Source organism: Perca fluviatilis, chromosome 15, assembly GCF_010015445.1.
Source record: "Perca fluviatilis chromosome 15, GENO_Pfluv_1.0, whole genome shotgun sequence".
In the NCBI taxonomy this organism is placed as follows: domain Eukaryota; kingdom Metazoa; phylum Chordata; class Actinopteri; order Perciformes; family Percidae; genus Perca; species Perca fluviatilis.
Window position 1 is genome coordinate 22,062,721 of NC_053126.1, and position 26,863 is coordinate 22,089,583.

At 42.1% G+C, this 26,863-nt stretch overlaps 1 protein-coding gene across 8 annotated transcripts in view; it reads left to right on the top strand.

Moving 5' to 3' along the window:
* The first annotated feature begins 349 nt into the window (after positions 1-349).
* Positions 350-26,863, top strand: part of lrrc4ba (leucine rich repeat containing 4Ba) — a 32,442-nt gene continuing 5,928 nt past the window's right edge. The window contains exons 1-5 of one of the 8 annotated variants that reach the window (XM_039825706.1): positions 350-498; positions 4,304-4,414; positions 7,752-7,843; positions 8,347-8,467; positions 25,180-25,720. In XM_039825706.1, coding sequence (XP_039681640.1) covers positions 25,475-25,720 — 246 coding nt within the window. In that variant the 5' untranslated portion in view covers positions 350-498; positions 4,304-4,414; positions 7,752-7,843; positions 8,347-8,467; positions 25,180-25,474. Of the gene's footprint in view, positions 499-2,123; positions 2,398-4,299; positions 4,415-7,751; positions 7,844-8,346; positions 8,468-18,206; positions 18,374-25,179; positions 25,721-26,863 lie in introns of those variants that run through there. The other 7 variants (XM_039825705.1, XM_039825707.1, XM_039825710.1 and 4 more) reach the window with 7 other exon arrangements.

Below are 26,863 nucleotides of genomic sequence, written 5' to 3' on the forward strand. Positions count from 1 at the left end.
GAGGAGAGAGCAGCCTCATCCACAGGGCAGAGGCAGAAATACTAGATGGCAAGCTTTCTGTCTTCATATGAGGCGCATTAATCCTCACAGTGGCTCCCATCTTTATTCATTCATCGGCCTGTGGTGGCCACTCAATCAGTCAGTTAAAGGCTGGCTTGGTGGAGCGAGCCCTGCACACCCACCACAGGGAGGAGGGGAGGGAGGTTATACTCCACACCATATAGCCTGAGCAGACACTGCAGTACAGATATACAAACAGAGTGGGCTGGGGAGGAAGAGGAGGAAATGTGAGGGGGCTCTTTTAAATAATGAGGCCGGGGGTGGGGGGAAGAAAGGGAGAGACAGGGGGAGATTAGACAACTGGAGGTGAAAAGAGAGCAGCCTTGTATCAAGACTTAGCGAGATTGAGAGGTTCAAAGTAAAGGAGGGAGAGAACAGTCAATATCAAAAGCGAGCGATAGGGAGAAATCCAGGACGACAACACCTCCACAGACAGAGGTATGTATGTGTGAGAGAGGGAGGGAGAGAAGGAGGGAGGGACGTGGTGGTGGAGAGTGTGTGAGAGTTAGAGAGAGGGAGGCATATCCACTGCACTGTTGTGTGACTGGAAATTTAATAGAGAGAAAGAGGGAGGGAGGCAGGAAGGCAGCAGGGGAGGGGAGAGGAGATAGAGAGGAAAGGAGCGACGCAATGCAAAAGCACTGAGCGAGAGAGCGTTGTTGTTGGAATTACAGAGGACTGGGACAGGCTGTGGATGCTACTAGACCCTCACTGCAGAGCGTGGGGATGTGGATGGGGGGGGGGGGTCAAGTGAGTGAGAACATATTGTGCATAAAGTGGAAAAGGGCAGCCAAGGCCATGCGGAGTGTGCAGTGTGCAATGTTTAATAAGAGAGATACAGGTTGGCCACCCTGTTGCTGCATCCAGACTGCATATGTAAGGGTCAGTCTTTACTTTGTTCCCCATATAAAGTGTGTGTGTGTGTGTGTGTGTGTGTGTGTGTGTGTGTGTGAGAGAGATAGAGCAGAGCTAGAAGGAAGACACGTGTGTGAGGAGTGTGTGTGATAACACGTGCTTGTGATGGAGAGCTGGCGTTGAGGTGCAAGAGCGATCCTCTGAGTCTCGATATAGAACGTTATCAATCCAGCACTAATCACCCGTCTGAAACACCCCCCACCCCACCCCACACACACACCCCCCTCCCTCTTTCCCTCTGCTATCTGATGGACACTCAACCACCCACCCACCCACTCTCTCACATATGTCCTCATGTTAATATCCTGCTGAGGTGATTGACAACTCATCTCTGATCACACCTTAACCTGACCCTAAACCTCACCTCACTCCCCCTTTAATTGTGTACTCCCCCTCCTACCCCTCTTATCCCATTGGGAGTCTCACTTGACATCAATCACATAATTAAAATAATAAGAATTTGGTTTCTGTAAAATATACACACAATCTCTCCTATCTCCTTCTTTGCCTCCTCCATCTCAGCATGTCAATCAATACACCTGTATACTGCATACATAGGCCTACTGTGTATATGATGGGAGCTGCAATGGCAGGCAGGACTCCAATCCAATGAGCCAGTGCTGTACAGGTGGGGCTCAGCACTGTGTGCTTGAGCGTTGCCAGGGGAACCGGCCAAGCAGCAAATGTTCCCTGTAACAAGCTGTAAACACCACCATCATCATATTATAGAGATTATACGACCATATGGACACACGTGTGTGAGTGATGGAATACAGAAAACCAAAAACTGAAGATGGAAAGAAAAGAAGACTAAATGTGCAGTTTGTGAACTGCAACACCGTGCAATGTAAAGGAGAAGTGTCATAACAATTGTGAAGGTTATTATAATGATTAAAGTATAGATGCTTTTGTTTATTATGTCATCTTATTTTAGGTGAGATTCATATTGAAGCCTTTGCCATGGGCTGTCTGGGTCTTGTGTATGTGCTACGTGCATGGTGATATGTCTGCAGGTTGCAACAGTAGTCATTGTAATATTTTTGCATACAAAAATAAGAAAATAAATATTGAGTAAATAAATAAAGTTTCATATTCAATGCCCCAGCAGCAGCAGCAGAAGTGTAACGTCCCCTTATCGTCGGCCAGTGGTTTCATCCACCTGAAGATTTCTGAGACAATTCTTATTACCAGGGGTGGCAGCGCAGCACTTGGAAAGGGTGAATCAATCTGAGAGAGAGAGAGAGAGAGAAAGAGAGAGAGAGAGAGAGAGAGAGAGAGAGAGAGAGAGAGAGAGAGAGAGAAAGAGAGAGGAGAAGAAGCCAGCGTCGGCGGAGGCTCTGCAGTGGAATACGCTGTTTTTTTTTTGAGGGAAGTGTTTTGAGCGCGTGTTTCAGGACTTGATCGCAGCATCCTAAAATAAAGGTAGGTCTCCCATCACTCACTGTTTTCATCGATGACATCCACGCAGACAGCCGAGATGCAGCTTCACGCGCTCTGTTTCTGTTGCTTGTGGCATGCGGGTTTGTGTGCGCGCGCGTCCGGACAGTTTGTGCATTTTGCTCCACGCGCAGCAAACTACTAATGCGCTGGAATGGAAATCCGCATCCATGACTTGATATGATGACATGAAGTGTCCCCGTGTGTGTATTCCGGTACAGGCCTCCTCACTCACTGCGTGGCTGATATCCAGGAATTACATCTATGACGAGACAGGCAGACGTGTGTGTGAGAGAAAATGAGGGGACATCAATTGATTTGCGTTATCTAATGTATGTCCATATGCACAATTCAAACTTTTCTTACATTCTCGTATTTTTTTTCATTCTTTTTGTTTATTTAATCCTTTGTCATCCGTTTGTTGTCGACACAAGTTAATCTAACCTTGGCGATAAGAGGAGCATCCGCTGTAGCACACGCTGTTGACAGGGCTTAATATTTGATCCGGTTAACGCGCAGCTTCCACTCAAATATACTCAATTAAATCGCCCTAATCGGACCCGTTTGCAGTGTTAATTTGTGTGTTGGGGTTCAGTTACCCGCGCCGGCCCCCGCTGATGACCCCAGATTCGGAGGAAAATGCGCAGACACCTTGCGGCTTATGCGCGGTGGGTTAAGCTCTGAGTCAGAGCCTGGGGCCCCTCCAGCTGAGAACAAGGAGCAGATAGATTAGGACTGATGAATGAAGATCTACTGCCTCTATCTGCAACACAATGATACGGTTATGAGAGGATTTGAATGCTAATGTGCAGTGTTTGAGAGAAATCCGAACGGGCTGGGACTGGCGGGAGGAGATTGCTGGCAGTGTGTGTGCGCTGTGGACCAGCTGGATGATCTCCTGAGTTTTATGATAGGAAGAATAAGTTATTAATGGGGTGTTGGAAGGTGAAGTGGGGCACTGGGGCAGGATTAGACAAGACAGGGGAGGGGGGTAGTGTTGAGGTGTGTGTGTGTGTGTGTGTGTGTGTGTGTGTGTGTATGGATTTAACAAGGAGGGATGGAGTGCGGGGTAATGCGTTGAGAGACCCCTCCAACACTGCAAGTTTTTTTTTTGCAGATTTGCAGAAAGAAATTAGCTGAAGGAGAATTTAAAGGGAATTCTGGAGGAGTGCTATAAGACATTTTTGTTTAACACATCACTGTCAGATGGGCGCTGTCATTATAAATATTCCGTTATCGCCACAGGCCGATTAATCACTACTGTTTTGCTGCCTGCATTTTATGTCCTGTGATTTCTATTCATGCATCCGTATTACATTTAACGCTCTTTACAGTACCTGTAAACTTCTACACCAGCGTAGCTCAATGACCATGACACATACCATTTATGAGCCCTGGCTTCACAGCATATTCATTCCAAAATAGGCCTGCAGAAGTAAAACTTTAAGAGGATGTTAAGTTTTTATGTTGCCTCTAAAGATATGTATTTTATATTGTGGGCATAATGTTCAATAGTGAGAAAGTGAGGCTTCTCTCCCCCAGCTGATCATGGACTGTATGCAACAGCACCAGTCACTGCAAGGCCCCGGCTTCATGAGAAGCTTGTCACTTGATATCACATTTAAAGGCAAGGTCCTCCAGCTCAGGACAGCACGTCAAAATATCAAGATGTCTCGCTGCTGCAAAAGCTAGGCCAAAATGTCAGTGGAATTTGTTTGTCTTGAACTTTGCTGTCCTCCCACTCCCCAACCCAAGCGTTACCTAAGCCGAAATGAATTTGAAGTGGGCCAGGTTACTAAAAGGCTGACATTTATGAGAACGCGGCCACTCAAAAGAAAACAAGAAAATTGTCTATTCAGCGTTTGTGATGTTTTTTTTTCTATGGATGGAGGAATTCCTACAAGCCTCATTCAATGAAATGTGGTGGTGGAGAAATACAGGGACAAGCTGTACTGAATAAGTGAAGGCCTGGAAGTAGAGGGAAAACATCGCACAAGTTACAGTAAGTCAAATCTACTTTTAAGTTTTGAAGGATCAAAGTCATGACACCTCTTGACCTAATATGCATGTTAATAAAATTGAACAATGTCATGATTCACAAGGAAAGGTTAACACAGATTAGATAATGCGATGCTGGTGGAATGTTTTATTCAGTTTATTCCCCCTTTAAGGATTCTGCACCTGTAACAGGCTCCACTTCCAGTCTGTTCCACTTATGGCTTAATGGAAAGACAGTTTGGCCAATTTTTATAAATTCAAATGTTTGCCCTGTAAGAAAGCTGAAATCATCCAGCCTCCTTTTTTCAATTTACACAGCAGATCCACCTTTTATTCCTCATCAGCTGAGCTATTGTAGAAGAAGAAACAGGATATCCTGAACTTTTTCACCAATCTAACTTAAAAAATACAACAACAAAAAAAAAAAACACAGAAAGCATGCGACCATCTTATTAATTTTAACTGTCAACCCCTAATTTGAACACATAGGCATACGTGTCCCACAAAACCGAGCACTGACTCCTTCCCGTGTCGCAAATTAAGCACCGGCTGAGCGATTCCAGTCATTTGAGGAATCAGGCCCGGCTGCTCTTTAATTTCCGAGGCACACCACTTATGCATGGCCGATGAGCTTGATGAAAACAAGCAAGCAGGTTAACAGGGACATGGTAAATTACACCTGCACACCTGGCCTAGAGGGAAGGTGTGACTTTGAGATAATGCCCAGCCCCCCACTGCTCCAGCGCTGTTGGAACTATGGAACCATTGCGGATTATTTCCAGAGGAGATGTGGAAAAGTCACAGCAAATCCTCCAAAAACAAACACACAAGGTGGGAAAGGGCACAAGAGGAGTCCAGCATATAAACTATTACCCCCTAAAATATTGCCCAATGTCAACGATTTGTGCATCAAATGAAGCCAGGATGCTTTCAATCTGGTAAAAGTAGTTTGCCTTTCCTCGTCCCCTTACTGTAAGGACAAAGGACTGCATTAATTCTGAGGGACGTCTCTGCTGCTACATTAGAATTCAAAGAGAGTAACTGTTGCCCTAAATTTGGTGTCTGTGTGAGTGTGCATTTGTGCATGCTTATGTTTAAGCACAGACACTCATTTCTGTGTATGGGAGAGCAAGAGAGAGATGGAGATTATAGATGACACTAAAACTGCTCTAATCAGGGCAAGCTGGTTGCTGATCTCTTCACGGGGCTAGGGTGTCATTGATTGATGGAGGCACGACTTGCTGATGTACACAGGTTGAAGGGTGAAGGGAGATTTGCTGATCAGCCATGAGAGGCTAAAAATTGACGAGCCTCCATCGAAGACGCTGGGATCATATCAGACATTTCCCTGCGGGTCGCCACGTGCCCATGCCATGCTTGAACATGGGGATAGAGATCTGAGTTTCTGTTTTTGTGCATGATATGGCACAATTTGAATCTCAGTAACCAGGGGGCTGGGAGTGCATGAGCACTGACCCATGCACAGCTGAAATGCTAAGCTGCCTATGATGGTGGGGTGGATATAATGAGCCATGATTGGTTTGATTGAGTCTCCCGTCCAGGCCTGGGTGTTGGCCCTTTGGGGATCATGATGACTGTCCAGGCATTAATTATTGAATAATAGTTGGAAGAATGGCAATGGTTAATGAGACAAAATGAATGCTATAATCCATTGAATTGACATAATTAGAAATGGTGAGATTTCCCCTGAGGAATATATTCTCATCATGACCTAAAGTGGAAAGGGATGCCTGAAAAATGGACTGAGGCAATTCCTTTCCCCTCCCTCCTCTCATGAGTCCGTGAATGCGCCATGGGAGAGCAAAAAATATCTGATCATGCGTTTGTGAAGATGGTCAAAAGTAGCTCGCTCGCAAGTCATCGCATTAACTCGAGAGACTGAAACAGCCGGGGCGCTTTATGCTGTTTGAAATAAGCTGGCCAGAGAAAGCGGTCAGCCCTGCGTGTCTGATATTGAGTTTGGCAAAGAAAAGAGATATTATCTTCTCCTGGTTAGATTAAGTATTAGTAAATGGGATTGGGTAATGAAGGCGGTCAAGCCTCAGTGACCACCGTGCTTTGCAGCCACTGCCGGCTTGGCTAGAGTCTTGAGGGAGTTTGTTTCGGGTCAGTGATGGCATAAGAGCTCAATACAGCATTGCAGAGTCAGGCTGGGGCCTTTTCTCTGTCTGCCTCACTGACTGGCTGCGTTGGCTGGAGGCACAACAGTAGTGGCATACTGATGCTGCTGATGATGACAGTATAAATATTGGTGATGTAGATGGCAAGTAACAGATAGTGCATGAAATTATAACCCTGATGACCAAACTGTGATGCTTAACAGTTTTTTTTAATCTCCTTGTGATTCAAGCATGACACAGACAGGTTTGGTTTCTACTGCGCTCTGAGAGATAACAATGAGATGCCTGGAGAGAAGTGTGGGCACACTGTCACACAAGATGACACGTAGTCAACCGTCATTGTTTTGGATCTGGTTGGAGCTTGTCGTATTTTTAGGGTCTGGTGGGAGGGGGCACTGAAGTCACGGTGAGATGGTGGCTCCAGAAGAGGCAGATGAGACGTGCCAGCAGTGGTCCCTGGAGGCCGCTAAGAGCCACAGAGGAGGTAGTTAGTGAAGCTGGGCGCTATCGCTGTGAAAAATCACAGATTTGGCCGTATGGTTAGGAAGATTACTCTCAGTGCCATCACGTGAACCTTACATGCCTTTACTGTTTGTTTTCCCATTCCCTGGACTCTCCACGGCATATGTAGAGTGTTGACTCAGTTGTACTACTTTATTTATATATTTTGCCTCTCTTGCACTTTTCTCTTGTGGTAGCTTTGGATTGAGTGGTGCAGCGGCGAGGCATTTAGGCTCAAATGTCCCTGTGTGGGACTATTGAAACATGGCTGTTAATTGGTATAGTGTGGTGTACTACTGTGGTGTTTTTAGATAATGTCGTTTTCATATATTTTTAAATGTGTAACACCACTTGATCCATGGTGAAACGTTGTTTTGTTTCACTATATACAGTGTATATAGTTGAAATGACAATAAAACCCACTTGACTTGACTATAAAGCCCAAGTGAGTCCTAATTTGATCTTTTTATTGACATGGAGAAAGTTGGAAACCATACATGCATATTTGGAGCATTCCGAGCCAATTATCCTCTCAGCTGTGTGCCTGTGGTGACCTCTGTCTAATAATACATCAAACTGACCTGCAGATAAAAAGAATTGTCAGCTATCAGTCATTGCTTCCCTCAGAAATGTTGTCATTTGGAAGTTTTATTGAGGCAAAAGCAGATTTGAACCAGAAACTTTCCCATCACACTGCAGGGTTTACTGAAGTGACGCCCCGCTTAGGCAGCTGCAGAGCAGGGCCGCGGACGCCCCGAGCACCCGCCGACGTGACGGAGACACGCAAGATGGTGAGTGGTTACTATGGCAGGTTACTATGGCAACCTCAGGTCTCTGTAAGAGCTTCCATTTCACACAGCGTGGGAGAGAGAGGGAGAGAGAGAGAGGGAGGTGGAGACAAGAACCTGCAGAGAGGAGAAGGGTGGAGAAATCAGCAGAGGAGGTGAGGTGTGGAAATAAACAAGCCTTAGGTGTAGGAAAGGAAAGCGGGCGAAGAGAGGAGCAGACGCGGAGGAGAAAGGCAGCATCGAGGGGTTTTAAGAGGAGAGGAGTGTAAAGGAGAAAAAGTGATGGAGAGGTGTGAGTGATGGGGTGAGACTGAAATGTGAGAGGAGCAGATCGAAGGGCAGGGAAGACGATCACGTGGCCTGTTAGACCAGATCTGCACTGCATCCAGACGCTAGAATATTTCAGTGCTGCTTTGTAATGGTTCTGGTGCTGCACAGTGTGTTCCCACTGTTTATCTCTCCTTTTCTCTCCCTTTCTTTTCCTTTCCCTCACCTCTCTGATTTAGTTGGCACGGTGCTCGGCTGCGAGAGACATTGTGTCAGTCTTGGTGACTGGTCTCCATGGAGACGTCCATCAGTCAGTCCGTGTCAGTGTTTCGTGGGCAAAGCCTTATCGTGTTTGTCAGCGTGAGTGTTTATCTGTCTGTGTATTAGTCAGTGTGTCACTCATAGAGAAGGCTGGGGCGAGGCCTGAATGGATGGGGGCCAAGAGTGTAGCTTATCACGCATGCACGCCCACGCCATTTGTTTGTTTATTTATACATAAAACTGTATGGTGGTGCGTACAGTCATTGGAGCTGGGGATGCTCAGACAGATGGACACATAATTAAAGCATATCCACCTCTGCTCCACATGTTGCACCACACTGTCTGAATGTTTATTCCCCTTTTTTCACCTCTGAAATCCTAATTAAACACTAAGCCCTGTTACAGTGTGAGATCTGTTGCTGTATGCTTCAGAGTGTAGTGCTGATGTTGCACTACTCCTTTTCTCTTCTGCATACCTTTAATGTTATCTTGTCCATTCTGTTAGGAAGGTTACTTTGGAAATGTAACAGGTTACCGATTACAAGTTACCCTATTTAAAATGTAATAGTATTTTAACTATTTCAATTACTTCAAAGTAATGTAATTTATTATATTGAATTACTTTTCTAACTTCTTATGTAGTGCGATAAAATATTAACTACTGGAAATGCACCAAGCAAAATATGATGATAAAATATCTCAATACACATAAGAAGCCCGGTGTGTGAAATTACTGTAAGCTATCTTAATTTACATACCGGCAGATGTTTCCTGAGGTTGGACCTCGACATATTTTTGACGTCGATAGCATTTTGATCACTGGCAAATATTCTTTACATTGCACGGTTATGTTTGAACCCTCCTCAGATTTTTGTATGAAATGTTTTTTATATTTCCAGCACTTTTATCGGTAGCCATAGTGGTATCTCTCAGACAGCTTGAGAGGCAATTTAACTGTCAGACGGGCTGCGCTGCAAATTCAAGCAGGAGAACCAATCGAAAGCATCCGAATAGCATCAATCTGTGGCTGGAATTGGCAAAAGAAGACATTGTGCATATGAAAAACATGCAAAGCAACAAAATTGTTATTATTTAACATACAGCCTAGCTTTTTACAGATAATATTCAGATGTAACCCCCAATGTAATCATGAACATTTTCATAAGTAACTGTTATTTAACTACACTCCCCTGCACAGCAACATGTCACATTATGTTACTGAATCCTTACGATGCCATAAACATTGTCATACTGTGGTCTTTGCACATCCTTTCTTTTTTACGCTAAAGATATACAGATGTGTAGCGTGTTACACTCAAACAGCGTGAGAATAAGCCACAGCGCCATTTGTGCAACCCAATATCCATGACCTTGGCCTTGAGTAGTGAAGTAATTCTTGCAATGACATTACTTATTCTGATCCCAAACAAGTATGTCTGCCCCTTAACGGTTCTCATGTAGAGCGGTTAGGTCGACTGTGTGTTCATGATGGAAATGAGAGAGACTTGACTTAGTGTTTACTCTAAAAACTGCACCTGTTAACTCCAACGTGTTACTGTTTCACAGCAGAGTTGTTGAAACTAAGCAAGTTCCCCGCTCCAATTAGAGAATCAGCGAGCTGTGTCCTGGTATGTGGATGTGCAGCACACCAGCCTCCAACTGTTAGATTTATATTTAATAATAAGAGTGCTCACTCTGGGGCTCTGCACCACCTAAATGTAAATCTTAGCACAACAGAGCAAAGTGCAATTAATACACCAGCACTTTTTGCACATAGCACTTTAATTCTTACAGTCACTTTTTAAGAGGTAGTATTTTCTGTACTGTCATGTGTCCTTCCTTCATGTCCTAAGATGTTTTATGTTGATCTTATGTTGATTTCATGTCGATTTTAGAATGGTTCCTCTGTTACATGTTTGTATTGTGTAGCAACAGATTGTAGCACTATGCTATTCTTTTCAAAATAGTGCAAACTATAAAATCCCCTCAGCAGTGCATTACACACAGATACATTAACATGAATGCAGACAGGCACTCGTATAAAGAATCAAAATCTTTAAATGCTCCTCCAGAGATTCTCAAAAATGTGACTGTAGTCTAAAATGGTGCTGAATATTATATTTGGCATACCACAATGTGTTTCAGTCAAATATAATATATATTATAATAATCATTTGTATTTTCAAGGTTTGTGTAGGAGTATTTGTAATAGCTGTAATGCAACAGAAAAAAACTATTTTCATTTGGATAAATTGAAAAAAGATTTCACTGACACTTTGGATTATTGATGCATTAAAGTGATTGTTCTACAATCGCTTATGATAATACTGAGGTATATAAGAAGCATAACAATAGTTGGCTGTCAAGTTCACATTCTGTGTCAACTAAATATATATGTGCTTCTTCTGGGTTGGATTTTCTGACAAAATACTTGTTGCCTGTGTGCTGCTTGGCAGCTATTGAATCTCTTGATTTCGGAGCGTCTCAACAGCACGTGAAAGCATCATCAAGTCAGTGATATATGTTGCAAAGGAGTCTACACTTAAAACTGAATTACCATAAAACAATAAGGTGGCATTCATAAACATAAAAATGATTTGTATCGACTTTGATGAATTACTTTCTGTGCATCAGGGAAATCTTTTTACATCATACTGAAATCAATGTAATCTAATGCATGGAGAACGTTTTGCAGCCACACAAGGAATAAGGGGCTATTCAACACATTTTATCGTATAAAAAAATCAATGGATTATTTCAGAAAAATGAAGTGAGAAAAGTAAATTTAATTGATGACAGATTTGTATGTGTAAGCAAACCTGCTGTAATTGTTTTTCTTACCTTTATCTTTGAACCTTACTGTATTCTGGGAGGTGATAGTTGTCATTCTCCTGTTTTATGCTACTAGTTGTATAAGGAACACATTTTTAAAACATCTTACCCAACTCTTCTCATAGATGTGGACTCAAACTCAAAGCCCTGTGGCTTGAACTCTCAGACATGTAACTTTTTATCATGAGATACACACTGAATGCAGCGTAGACCGACCCCATCGCTGAAATGTCACCAAACACACACACAAGTACAGAGTTGACACGCCACAGTTTGACCTCCCAAAATAAATCACACAGACACACACACACACGGAAAAAGGAAAGCGAGGGCAGCATGAAAAACAGAAATGCTGAACCAGATCCTCGTCTCCGAAACAGCTGGGAGCAACTATCGCTTGGCTCAGAAACACTGGGAAAAGGTTTTAGAGCAACTAAAAAATTGCGCAGTTTACATTGCACTGTAAATGGCTGAGAGACATTTTGATTAACTGCTGGCTTTAGCTTACCCCTCAGCACGCATGAATTGAGTGTATCAACACACTTAACAACCTTAAATACGGATTAATTGTTCACGAAATCGGCATCCTGACCAGGCAGCGCCACAGAACGGATAGTAATAACTGGATTTTTTTTTAAGTTGAGAGCTGGCGCGGTGAATGTGAAGATGTTAACATTAAAAAGACTTTTATCCCAACATGTCATGACAAGTGGTATGAAGCCCACAGTTAGGGATTTGAACATGTGATGTAATGTCTGTTAATGGGAGTGCTTTAGCAGGGTGATGAACACACTGACTTTTAATCTGCAGCTCTTGGCCCCCTCTGAAGGGGAGGAGGTCCCCACTCCTGTAGGAGCAATATTCTGAATAGATCAGGGCTTCTCTCTGCGTCCTGCATCCTAATGAGAGCAACGGCGCGTCTTTGGACATGTTGAGTGGGAGGACGAGGTAGGAGAGAGATACAGTGCAGAGGGGGCTGCAGTATATCCTATTTGACAAGGATGAGTGGTGATTAAAATGTGGAACACTGAATGCTCCGGTTTAAGAAACCTCATCAGGCTGTTGTGCTGTTTTCTAAAAATAAGCACTCATTGTAATATTGCTCCAATAACCAAAGTGAATACCTTCTTGTGGCAAAACACACATGAAATGTGTGAGAGTAACAGCATCTCAGGCTGCATGTCCTGTCAGGAGATGACATTAAGAAGCTTAATAAGTAAACAGGGAGGAAATGAGGAGGAGTTTCTGTCTAATTAATAGTGTATCACACAATCATAAGCTCAATTGACCTTCTGTACATTCAGTTGTGGAGTACAAAATGAGAGATTAGCTCCACTGGTAACAAGGCATTATAAGACATCAAAAGCGCATTTACTACATTTTTTCACGTGGAATGATCCTGGACGTCAGTGTAGTCTTCTAAAGTTTGTGATGATGCTTTTGTTTTAAGGAACTATTAATGAGTGTATAATCTTTTATTATAATGCAATTTAATGCGTCTTTAACAAGTCTTTGAATGCATCTTGTTTCCATAATTTGACATATTTCCATCCTAAACTGAATGTTAATATGTGATTAGAAGTATAGCTGATGAAAAAGATGCGGGTATTGGTAGGAGTGCCATCAACAAACCTCTATGAAGAGAGTGCACAGCTTTGCCAAGGCTAGACAATCAGTGAATTTGTACAACATTTTGTATGAATCAAACTACACACAGTGATAGGCAATTGTGTGGTTTTTTCACATTAAAATAACTCCATGCGTTTATGAGGAATAAACTGAAATGTTCAAGAATGCCGTTGCAAAATGTTAAAGAATTTCTGGATCTGCATTAAAAGTCCCATGGCATGAAAATTTTACTTAATGAGGTTTTTTAATATTAATAAGCATTCTCTCAGCCTGCCTATGGTCCCCCAGTGGCTAGAAATGGCGATAGGTGTAAACCGAGCCCTGGGTATCCTGCTCTGCCTTTGAGAAAATGAAAGCTCAGATGGGCCAATCTGGAATCTTGCTCCTTATGAGGTCATAAGGAGCAAGGTTACCCCCCCTTTCTCTGCTTTGCCCACCCAGAGAATTTGGCCCACCCATGAGAGAGAGACATCATGGCTTTCAAACAAGCAAAGTGGCAGTTGGTCAAGGCCACGAATTTATAGAAGGTAAATGGTAAAAACGTAGGTCTTTTTTCTCACCTTTTTGTGTGTGTGTGTGTGTGTGTGTGTGTGTGTGTTGTAAATTATATTATTTTACTGGTTTGTGTTGTATGCAATTAGCAACTGTGGTTTCAGACAGTGTGGCCCAAATAAGGTAACAGACTTGTATACTGCCTGCAGCTTGTTCAGGGGTTAACGTGGAATACAGTATTATTATCCAGCAAGGTGAAAAATTATTTGATTGTGACTTTAAAGTGTTCCGTGTACTTAGAAGGATTCATAAGCTTGCATATCTGTGCACAGGACTCAGTGCCTTACAGTTAAACCTATCTCAGGATGCAGATAAACGTAGTGCCATGTTTGTCAGTGTTACATTACATCCTTGCAGATACATATCTCTCCTTCAACACGCTGCAGGTCATTATGCTGTGGGCTTGATTCATCAGTAATAACTTGAAACCCTCCCTACTCCCATTCCCCAGCTTGTCCCATTTTGACGTACCAGCCACTTAATGATATCAGCTGTCAAACACAAATTGAGTATAAAGGTAGGCAGACTCAAATATGTTTCTACATAAACCTGTACTTGTGGGGAAATCACTGCGTACAAATGGAGAAAAAGAAATCAATATCAAGTACAATAGTGGTGTTTTCACCTTAATCTGGCAATCCCTGTTGAGGGGGGGGGTGGGGGGGGGAGTTATCGACTGGCATCATTGATTCACCTGTACTAACATCTAACGTCTGAATATTTCAATAACCTGGGGGGCTCTTTCCCCTGGGGGCCAGACATGAATGATGTATAACTGAGGCAACACAAAGGACGTTAGTACGCTATTAGTCACACTGCTTACAGTGTGTGTGTGTGTGTGGGCAAGTGACGTCAGGGCTTCATTCACCAGCAAGGCCAGCTTGCTCGTCCAGCTTTCTTTCAGTGCCATGGGGTAGGAGGGTAAACACAGCGGAGGAGGCCAGCAGAGGACTCAGAGGGAAGGAAGTGGGGGAGTGTGGGACTTCCTCTCTCCCTTCCAGCACAAAATGACACAGCGGTGTGTGTCCCCTGCACTCCCCCGACCCCCACAGCACCCCCATCTAAAAACTATTAACAAGCACCTTCTGTCATTGCCCTGTATTCCCACCCCCAACCCCCCTCCGCGATCATTAAAAAGAGAAAAACCCTCTGCGTGACTCGGCTACTTATGCACAATAAAACTGCTTTTTTTGTGTGTGTTTTCAATTAAATCAGGGCTTCTGTGTCCTGATGCAGAATTTCCCTTTTCATTTTTTAAAAGCCCCCTGGTCTTTCATCCCAAAGTCAATTTTGCCTGGCAGTTAGTCAAATGCTTTTAATGTTTATAAGTGCCTGTGAAGAGTGTAAGCTTTAAGTGTGATAGACTACCCTGAGACTAGGACGGGGCTGAGTCTGAAGGAAAAACCAGGCTAGATGAGCAGACTGGGCTAAACATTCATGCTGGCAGGGGGCAGACTGTGGACGGTCTGGATGGGATTATAATGTACCGATTATGGTGAAACCGTCTCTATGGCAGAATTACTATCTGACATGACTAGGATGCTGAAACAAATGAAATATGTTTCATTGTATTATTTAAATGATTTAATATTTGATTCAGCTTAGGTGGCACATGTTATATTTAACTTGGCCTCTGTGTACTGTATGTTATTCTGCATGAGCTGCTTTTTTTCCCTGGTTGGGACGAACCAGATATTGCAGGCTGAGCGAGGAGCGCCTAGCAAATGAAAATTTAGTGGTTGTTTTATGTTAACTAGCAGATGCTGAGGGTATCGTATTAGCACTGATTTATCATATCCTAAATTTGTCTGCTTCTTATGAGCTGTGCAGCATGGAGATCACATTTGTGATAGAGCAGCTCCACCTCGGCCTGGGAAGGCCTGAAGAAATGAATGTCTGGGAAAAGGAAATACCTCACTGCAGCTTTCTTACTTGATTGTATTGTGGTCCGTCATATTCCCTTCTAATAAGAAGCAGTGAGATGAAACTGATTTGGTTTGGCGCTTTGTGTTCAAATGCAGTTCACTGGAGGGGCCAGCCTCTTTGGAAATGAGAATCCCTTTAAGAAATTATGATTGAGCTGATGTGGAATTTAGAGAACGTTTGCCTGCTGGTCAAATGACCTTTAAATTATGAGAAATCTGGAAACGTCCATGTCTCCGTGGTAGACTGTTGGATGTTGCATGCTAACTCTTTAGCATTCACTGCTGTAGTTTGAGAGAAATTAAGCTTTTAGCACTATGAAATGTGAAGACTGAGCTTAGTGTACTTTTAGTGCTAATTCACAAATGTTCAAACTGTAAGCGGCTATAATCAAAATGTTATATTAACAATGGATCACATCACTTGTAATGACGAACCCATTGAGAATCCTCACTCAACTCTGACGTTTGCCTCAGTTCTACAGAGCTTTAAAGTGACAAGATGCAATTTTTGGCATTTGTCCTCTTATATGAATGAAAATTTGAAATCATACGCAATGACACGCAACATTGCTCAATTCAATACACTTTTACTGCTACAAGTTACAGGGGCGTAAATATAGACAGTGCAGGCAGTGGTGTTGCACTGGGGCCCGTAGGCGGGACTGTCCTTCTTCCTTCCTTATATACATAGGCACCAAACAGGCATATGCTTCTTATTAGTCATCCCAGCAACCAACATCCCCATAAAAGGGCATTCAAACTCCTCATGCTCTTCCAATCATTTATCTAAATAGTTGTTGGAGTGACTCCTGAAAATAGTTCTGAACTGACGCTCAAAACTGCTCGTAGGCAGAAATAAAAAGGCTAAAAAACGTTCATATCAGAGTCTTGAGACCAGGGTCAACAAACGTTGACACAGAAAAATGGGAAACATAGGTTAAACATTAAGTTAAAGTACTAGATTAAAAAAGGAGTGTAAGAGATAAAACAAAAGTCTTAAAAAATTAAAAAACGGTGCTGTTTGCTATACTTGCCCTTTAAAAGGCAAACCCAGCTCCTTCATGGTTTTCTTTTTTTTTAAATAGTCAGTAGCAATCTCTAACAAAATGATATGCTTATTCAACATAAACTATAAATACACTTTAAAAAATATCCAATTAAATGCAAGGGTGCAAACTCATCAGTGGTGAAAAAAGTAGCAAAGATGCCACGGGAGGATAAAAAAAAAAAATCTGTTTTAAAATGCGACTTCACAGTCAATTTTAGCATGAGGATAAAGTCTCACTCTAGAATCAATGTAATTACTGCTACATATGTAAGGGGGACATCAGTTCAGGGCACTTAAAAAAAATTAGAAACTCATCAGATCGACACAAATCACACAAATTACCTATTTTGGATTTAAAACGGCAATTTTCACTTAAAGGTGACAATTTTGCACCCCTGTATTTTCTTTGGTATTTTTGTCATATACAGAAATGCAATGATGATTGCTAAGTAATATGTATCTTGATGTTGTCCAATGTCAAGTCTCTATTTGATCATGTGATGGGACGACGGTAGCCAGTTTAGGCGCAAAATCTGTCAAGACTGACTGAGCACATCTGCAAGCTGAACACCTAATGGTGTGTGGTGTGTGTATGTGTGTGTGTGTGTGTGTGTGTGTGTGTGTGTGTGTGTGTAGTTCCCTAGCTTTGTAACTCCTCTTTACTTGTGCTACTGGTACAATAGCTTAGCATTTTAGCCAAATGCTAAAAAGTTAATAATTATTACCTGTGCTTCCAGTATTTTCAGTGCAAATCCATACTGAAAGTAGCCCCTGAATTCAAAACATGTACATGTAACATGTTTTTTTTTTAAATTACATTTGATTAATTGCTAAATTCATTTTAAAATGATCACTATTTCCAGATTAAAAATAAATAAATACTCACCTTTTAAAACAATTTTGGCCAGGGACACAGTGAGTTGACCATTGTGATAAGAACCCAAAAAAGTGTTGTAGTCCTAAAAATGGAGTTCAAAAGAATCTCCACAAAGATGGGAGAGAGGGGATGTTCCTCTTTTCAACACAAGTTCTCCCCTGAGACTTCACCCCCTGGCGATGCCTCAAGGTGCCAAGACTGTGTCAGTTTGTGAGAAGACATCCACTCGTCGCTGTTGGCATTTACACTGAAGTGGTAAACAGAAGGGTTGGAGGGAACAAGGCGGGAGGTGGATCTGGGTTCTTACTCTTGCCCTCTTCATCACCCCCGCTACACTAACTCACTGCCAGTCATAAGAAATTAGACCACAAGCATTGTTCCTATTCACAGACATCTTGTTTCTGAATCGTTTTTTTATTGGTATCTGTTATGTGGGCTGTTAAGGCCGATAATGATGCTGTTTGGATCAAAGGAGCCAATTTCCCTCAGCATTTTATTTTTCTCCAGGTGGTAAAGTCCCTGAAACGGCAGTTACAGTAGAACATGGGGCACTAAAAGTCTGCGACGAAACACAAGATAATAACTAAAATCGAACTGCTTTCTGTGGAATCTGATCATTGAATTCAGCCCGGACTAAGAGCTTTAGATGGTGGCGTTGATCAATTATGATATTGTCCATCATATCAGACATGGATCACTGCTAGCTGGTTTTTAATAAAAAGTAAATTGATTAAATTGATTGAGTAAATTGACTGAAACAGCGGCTGCATTGAAATATAAACATCCCTGAGTATCAGCAGCGTTGGTGCAGCGGATAAACGTATCTGCAGTTTGGGATAAAATCTGTCTTTGGTTATTATTTTAAATCACTTCCTTGTCTCAGAAATTGGGGATGTGTGAGAGCAGATTTTCCACTGTCTTAAAGCCTCACAGGCACAAACCCTGATTGCTGAGATGTCACCGCGATCAGGAAAGGTCATGGCTCCATTCCCACCGCACACAACCGACATGATGAGCTTTTCTCTTCCTCTTTTTTTTCTCGTTGGCTGCATGAACTGCCATCTTGGTGTGTGCCGAGTCATTATTGATGTGCCTCCATGCTGATGTGCAGACAGGACACTGGAGAGAAGGAGCACACGCCTGTAGGTACCGACTCGTCTCTTGTTTAACTGTCAGCACATCTTTCATGGTCATCTCTCCGCCTTTCTCTCACTCGGTGTATCAGTTAGAGAAGTTTCCAGCTAACCATCTGCTGCACAGTCCATTCATGGTCAGTATACTCCACTGATGATTAGGGTAAAAAAAAAAAAATTATATATATAACCAACCAGAGGGTCGGAAACACTTGGCCCTAGGCCAAGTGTTTCCGACCAAGTGTTTCCGAAGCCCTTCCGACCGTAGGGCTTCACGTGCACACACGCTGCCCTACGCTCCATGTGACATATGCAAATGCGAGTAGAATAAGAAAACAACTTGTAAAATGCCAGCGCAAGCTTTGAGCAGAGGTGTCGGACTGGGGGGGGGGGAAGGGGACTGAGTATACAAGGCACTCATGTGAGGAGTGCCCATAAAGATATTAGAGTAAATATCCCACAGAGAATGAATATGTACAATTGTATTCCCCTGGGTATAAGAGTAGAGTAGCTCTTTTGGGGAATAGCTGAGTGCATAGTGTGTGTGTGTATAGCAAGTGTGTGGTCGAGCGACAGAGAGAGAGAGATGGTGGATGTGCTCAGCGCAAACAGGTGTTCAGGTGATGGTAATCGGAGCAGAGTAGACATTAGCAGTTAAGTTGTCAAGCGGTAGTAAATGTACTGTAGGTTTCAGTTTGTCCATGAATAAATACTGCAACTCATCTGGAAGTTGACGCAGGAACGGCGAACAAGATGTCTGCCACGAGGCTTTGAGTTATCTAAATATATTAAGAGTGGTAGAGCCATAGTCAATGTGCACTTCAGTTTGTGTGATTTGTAACAATACTGTTACTGACTGGAGATTAGCAAGATTCATATTAATTTTTTTATATTTAAATTATTATTATTACTTTTTTTATTTATGTTAAATCCACATGTCACCATTCGACTTTAAGATATAAAAATATTTTTAGAGTGGCAGAGCCATAGTCAGGATATTTTTGCACTTGATTTGTAACTGTAACTGACTGGAGATCAGTAAGATTCATATTTATTTTTCATATATTAATGTTATGTTATATTAATTAACTTGGCCTGTTGTTCTGCAGTGCTTTATTGTCCTTTTTTCAGATTTTATTTAAGTGAAGTCATGATGATTATATTATATGTTTACAAGGCCTGACGTTATAAGATCTAGTATTTACTGTGATTAAATGTTTTTACAATTCAATAGCTAAATAAAGATTGCAATTCCTCTCATTTCATTACAACACATAGGCCTAGTCTAATTTGAAAGAGCAGTTTATATGTTGACTGTATCCAGTTTTGTGTTGGTCATACTATAGAATGATTTATTGCTTGTGTATATCGAATAAAACAGAAGATAAGGAACTTAAATATATAGCATACTGAATCCCAATAGCAATATTGGTCAAACAATTTGATTATTTTCCCATATCGTTCAGCCCCACTGATGATCACTCGTTTCTTTTGGAGAAAGAAGCAAAATCCATACACTCCATTCTGTTTCTTTTCCCAACCCTCCACTCCTACATTATGATTCTGCAGGTCACAGGTAGATATGTAGTGAAGGGGGGAATTATGCAAAATCATTTAGCCAACCTTTAGAGGCTGACATAAATCTTTATGAAATAAAATCCACAGGATAGGGTAAATCATTGCAGCTTGGATCAAAAATATGAAGATAGGAGTCTTTTAACCTGTTCAAACCTACAGAGCCTTTGGCAAGTCAAGCATACTGGGCAACCAAGCACAAATGCACAAAACTTGATTTTAAATTCCTGTCAAGATCCCAAAGGTATCAAATATGTCAGACTAAATTACAGTGAAGTAGTGTGTGTGTGTAAAATGATGCATGGAGCATCTAGAATTTTTCATTTGGAATTTCATGGAATCATGTAGCTTTCAAAAACGGTCTTGAATTTTTATGTTTTAAAGAACAGAGAATATACTGTATATGTAATGCTGTCCAACAGTGTGGGAAAATGTTTTATTCAACTTTGAAGAAAGTCTTAGAAGCTCAAGGGAAAATTTAAGAGGAATACTGGGAGCATTCGATTAAAGAGGGGGGGATGAATTATATTTTCATATCATTACAATAAAATGCTAGTTTTGCATGTTTTTAACCCATCCACTACCAACTTTTTATACTTTACATCCCAACTAACCATTTTGCAAGCATGTTGGATTTTACAGTGGAATAAGTTACTTAGGCCAAGGGTTCCCAGGGGCTTTTCAGCTCCAGAACCAATAAAGAAATGGGGTGTCTCTCAGGGCCCAAACTTGAATTGCCATGACATCTACATGTATAAACTACTGATAAAGAACACAACGAACCATGCATTTACAATGCATAGGAAATGTATTGCATGGCACCTAGCCGCAAATAAACACATTTCACTCTCTGCATTTCGCATTGCTTTGGTGAAGCCAACGTTTATAAACTCGAACATTATGCACGCATTCGAGAGTGAGGGAATAACATAAGTCACACTCAACGTTACCTTACCTCAGCTAGAGAGCGTGAACACAGTTTCAGGTCAAGGTTCACGAGAAAGTGAGAAAGTGTGGGTGGGGGTGAACAGCCCTGCCCACTGCATCTCAACTGAACAGACCAGCGTAGCAAAAAAGAACAAACTCTTCTGCTATTTTGATCAGAAAAATGATCTCACATTTCATAGCATTGTTATAGATTTTACTCTGCCAATTGGCGACACCAATAAAAACAGTCTGCGACCCACTTTGGGTCCAGACCCTAACTTTGAGAAAGACTGACTTAGGCTGTTGTATTGGGAAAGTAGAGAGGTCAAAGAGGAAGCTATGTGAACCACGGATAGCACTCTGAAGGTCATAGTGCTGGAACGGGAAAACAAGCATCAGCGCCTGAGAGCAGAGGAGCTGTCTATTTCCCTGTAGTGCTGAAATGACATCTGACTTTAACAAAAGGCATTTTTGGTGCAATAACCTCACAGTATTTGATACAAAGGCAAACGCTCAAATCAAAAAACATGGCATTCTTTAATTTCATGAACACATATATTAATTCAATTTCTTTTTTACTTGCTAAAATGTCAGTTGACCTACCTTTTATTTTTTTTATCACTCATAGGCGAGATGACCCTGACCTTTGCACTGGTGATTTGTGGTTGCTTGTCATTTGTGGCGACACACAGGACAAATTAAAGTGTATTCCCCTTCACTGTAAATCACTCCGGACCACATCATTATCATTATCATCATCATCATCATCATCATCATCATCATCATCATCATCATCATCAATCATCATCATCATCATCATCATCGTCAGCGCTAAAAAACAGTGATGCAGCCTCATGGTTTTTGGAGTGTTGATGTCATTCACACTCATGTTTGGTTTGTGCCATTTTGTATATGAGTGTGTATAGGGTGCTAATGAGGGAGGAGGAGGCAGGGGAGAGGGGGTGGATGTGGAATTGGTGGGATACAGCTGGACAAAGTGGGAGACTGTGGTGAATAGGTAACCATGGTAACTCTATTGGCTAAGATTTGAATGCAGAGAGAGAGAGCAAAAAGGGGGAAAGGAAGCTGCAGTTTGTGTGCAGCGGAAAGAGAATGGGGGGGAGGGATGATGGGGGTTAAGGGTTAATATGCATCATTGCAGCAGGTTAATCTTTCATCAAACTGCGAGGTCAATGCAGCGTTTACCCCCGCCACTGGACACTACAGTGTGCCGCACGGGGGAGGATGGAGGTCCAGGAAATAAGTAGTAGTAGGGAGGAAGCAGGCAGCTGGGAGGGGAGGAGGAGGGGGATTGAATGGGTTCGCAAAAGAGTTCGCAGAGAGGAAGAGAGTGTTCCTACTCTTATAGACGGAGATGGGAGATATCAAGGGAGATGGAGAACGGAAGAGAGAGAGAGGATAAGGAGGGAGAGTTACAGGTAGAGACTATTGTAACATGTGGATAGTGACAGCAGTGAGGCAGAAAACAATCAACCAGCCTCTAACCAGCTGTCAGCTCCAACTTGTCTCCTCTATGGACTCGTGCTCACCACCTCATCCCAACATCTGAGCTACCCATCTTAACCTCAGCCTCCACCGGCTCTCTTATTGTTTTTCTTTTGCACCTTTCAACTCTGCTCAGATGCTGTCTACCTGAAATAGCTCTGGCACTTAGTTCTCAGTGAAATGAGTGAAAAAAGGTGGCTGGAAATTAAAATACATAATAAGGTGAGAGTCGATCCAAAAATAACCCTCTTTATTCGTCGGTGTCGGGATAAAGGAGCAGTAGCAGCACTGTCCCTGATGACTGTTGCATCGTTGCCTGGTGTTGCAGTTGACAGTTGTTACTGTTGTTACTGTTATTGCAGTTGCAGTTGACAGTTGTTACTGCTGTTGCAGTTGTTACTGTTACCGTTGTTGCAGTTGCAGTTGTTACTGCAGTTGCCGTCCCACTACACTGGTGTCCTGTTCTTTGGATCAGAGTCGCTGCTGCCGATATGATTTATCATAGTGTCCTTGTGTGTGTTTTAATGTCATTGAACTACTGCATACGCATTATTGATCAATCTCGCCCCCACCCACCCGCCAGCCAGCCAGCCAGCCAGCCCCACCTCTCCTTCCTCCCTCTCTCTCTCTCTCTCTCTCTCTCTCTCTCTCTCTCTCTCTCTCTCTCTTCCTTTACATCTCCACCTGTTTCATATTCCTCCATGTGTATTTTCTTTTGCCTCCATCTCTCCGCCACTCTCTGCTTTATATGCGTCTCTGTGTTGTCATTCCCCCTCCCTCCATCTCTGTCTGTTTTATATGCATCTCTCTATTGGGCCCCCCTACCTCCCTTCCCCCCCCCCTCTCTCTCACTCTCTTTCTTACTGAGCAAGAAATTATTAATATTAATGTGTCTCTTCTTCTCTCCCTCCTTCACTTTTTTATCTTTCTTTTACTACTGATCTCTTTTTTTGCTCTTCCCACTATTTATACCTCTCTCTGGGTCTTTATCCCTCATCATCCCTTTCACTCAACCTTCCCTCCATCTGTCTCCATCTCTTTTTTTTTCCTTTCCCTCTCTCTCTCTTTCTCCGGTCCGCTCTCTGCAGCTGTTCAGTATTCATCTATTACTGTAGTGTTGATAATTCCCTTCTCTGCCCGCAGCCATACAGTCATCTATCAGATTAATAATCCTTCTCCCCTTCTCATTCTCATTCTCTGTCTCTCTCTCTCTCTCCTTTCTTACTGTGACAAGTGAGGATGCTGAGCGTGTCAAATGAGTTTGCGTGTCAAAGTCCCATCATTACAACCATCATCATTAATAACCGTATCTAGATTGCTGGATGCCCTTATTAAGGTTATTCAGGTCTAAATAACCTGCCGATGAAAAGAGAGGCTCTCTGCCTCTCCAGGCTGGTGGAGCCTGACTTGAGCTGGCCATCTATTAGTGTTAATGTAGACTGCACCATTCGCTACCATTCCCCAGCCCCTAGAGCATGCAATGCTGTGCCCGTACAGGAATGGAATTAGCATTTAAGTCCCACTGCCCCGTCTATGCAACTGCAAGAAAAGTGGCACTGCTTTTTGGATTCAGTCTCTTATTGTTTTCAAGGTTTGGGACTTGCTTTGATGAGTATGAGTTTTCTTAAAGGTGTTTCTAATAGCATTGCTGAGATGACGAAGCCATTATCTCACACCAGGGGTGTTATTTTCAAAATCAAGACCGCATGTCCCATAAACCCTGTTGCTTCCCGTCACAGAGAAGTTTTTTGTTTGTTTTTTTACTGAAGAGTAAGAAGTAATTTTTTCTTTTTTTTGTTACAGAAAGTATGTGCATCACATACGTGCTGAAGTGATTAGCCGAAATTATTCGACCAAAAATGAATCTACTATTTCGATGGCTGAATGATTAATTTAAGTAATTTAAATAAAAGTATTGCACATGTTCTAGTCAAAGCTTCACAAACTAGCTGCTTATTTCTTTCATGTCATGTGAATTTACTTTTACTAACTAAAGTAACTTCTGCCTGGCAAAATGTTATTATGTTTAGACATTTTATTGAATCCAGGTAACAACAATTAGCTCCTGCTCACTGTCAGAACGTACATTTGTTGAATATCTATGTTAGTGTGTAGGTATTTAATAAAGTTAGCATATTTGTCTCATTGAGCTGGTTTTTTGTTACTTGGATCCCTATATTTCTGTCTGAACACAGTTGTGCAAAGATCACTTTTTCTGTAGTCATTTTATTGACTATATGATTAATCGATTCATAAATAACAACGTTTGATAATGATAATAATTCCAATACTTTTGGCCCTAAACCCAGTGCAAAGTTTCCATTGAAAATCTGCCTAATGCTTGTTTCTATACAACAATTATACCAATGTTTCAAAAATGTATGTCTCTGATTTATTTATTTATTCTTGTTTACATGCTAAATGCAGTGCTGTAAAGAAAGAAATACCATGTTGTCCTACTTTTGATCGCGTGCTTCCGTACATATTTCTGCACCACCTCCTTGAACCATTAATTACAGAAACCGGTTTCCACCTGCCCTGGGTGTAAGGATTTGATTTCTGACAAAATGTCTGCTCAGGGATTATGTGGGATTTGATATGAGCAGTGACACAGAAGTTCTAATGCTTCTCAAAGATTTTTTTGACAATCCCTCCCATGATAAGCTGTACTGTAGATGTCTACCTATTATTTGTTCTATTCATTCTCTGTTGGTGAAAACACAAGTGCAGTCTGTGTTCCGTCTTTAATATCTGCTCTCTTTCTCTCCCTCTCTTTGTCTCTCTCTCTCTCTTTTGTTCTTCCACAGTAACTCCTGGGTTCTTCTCACTTCACAAAAAGCCTCACTCAAATCCCCAGACAACACAAGAAAAAAAAAGGAATAACATCTGTTTATCTGCATATTTCTATGTTCAAAAAACAAAAGGAAAAGACAAAGAGATCGACAGAGGACAAAAAATATCACAGAGGATGCGGAATTAGAAAGTACAAATTGCCACTGGAGGACCAAAGGGAATATATATACCTTTTCTCGCAAATCCACCAGTGTGGAGTCACCTCACCTGTACCTTCGGATTAAAGAGCAGGGTCATGTCCCAGTTGCCATGCGCATCGCCACGCTGACCTGCCTTCCCGGCCCTTCCCCCTTCCTCTTTCTATTGGCCCAGCTCCTACTGCGGCTCCTCCTCCCTGGGCCGGAGTTGGTGGGAGCCGCTTCCTCCTGCCCCTCCCTCTGCACCTGCTCCAACCAGGCCAGCCGAGTCATCTGCACCAGGCAGAACCTGGAGGAGGTGCCCGAAAGCATATCAGTCAACACACGATACCTCAACCTGCAGGAGAACTCCATACAGGTAAATATTGGCTGGAGGAAAGTCACTCATCGGGCGTTTTTGCATTTCATACGCAATACTTTGCATGAAAAAAATAACAAAGGTTATTTAGCCTATCACTATAAGTCGCTAACCTGACTCCGCCAGATGGATTGCTTCGCATTTGCTCGGCATATCCATCCGGGAACTTTCCGTTGGAGAACTTTTGGGAAGGGGCGAAAATACTGGTTAGCTGATTGGATAAACCATCTGTCTAAAACCAACGCTGATTGGCCCGGTCGTTTGGCTAACGGCTCCAAATTTTCTCTATCTCAAGATGCCAGACTGATCTGCGAGTGGAAAACTGGAGCTCGCGAGATCAGGACGGTCTCACGAGGCTAATAAGTCGCAACAAGTGATTTAAATTAATGGTTGTATAATTGGCTGTACAGAGATGTATGATTTACAGTATGTCTTTAACACTACATTCTGTTTGCCCATAATCAGACGGAAACATTTGCAGCCAGTTGTAAATGTTAAGACTAACGTGTTGATACAGGTTTTCTCTTGGAATCTTTAGTTTGGAGAAAAGACTTAACCGTAAATGTCAATAATGGTAAAGAAAAGGCATTTAAGCCTCCTCTAAACTGAGGGAATATTTTATGAATTGAAAGCAAGGCATATTTCCATGACACCATGCTGCCTTTTGTATGCATTACCAATTTATCTGGAGTCCCTAGACAGCATTATGTGGCTTTGCAGCTGCAAGAGAAGATCATTTAACCACAGACCATCGACACAAAGCACATGAATCTCTACTTTTATAAACAGAGTGGGTTGATTTTACTCTTTGCAGCAGCATTTGAAGTAATTGGATCCCTCCTCATGTTGCTGACAGTGCATTGTTCTTTTGTGATTTTAAATTCATGCCCACTACATCTTATCTCCTCTAATGAAAAGCAACAAGTATCCTAAACATTGTTAAAATTGTCCAGTGCATCTCTCATCATGTCAAACTGCTCTGTCGTCTGATGTCCTCTATTCCTCGGGGAACAACATCTTATTAAACATTATGTGACGTTAACAGAGCATAAATGGGACATTATGCCACATGATTTGGTATGTGAGGTTTAAAGAGATGCTGTTCACATGAAAGACAAATTGAAGAAATAATACCGATATCCG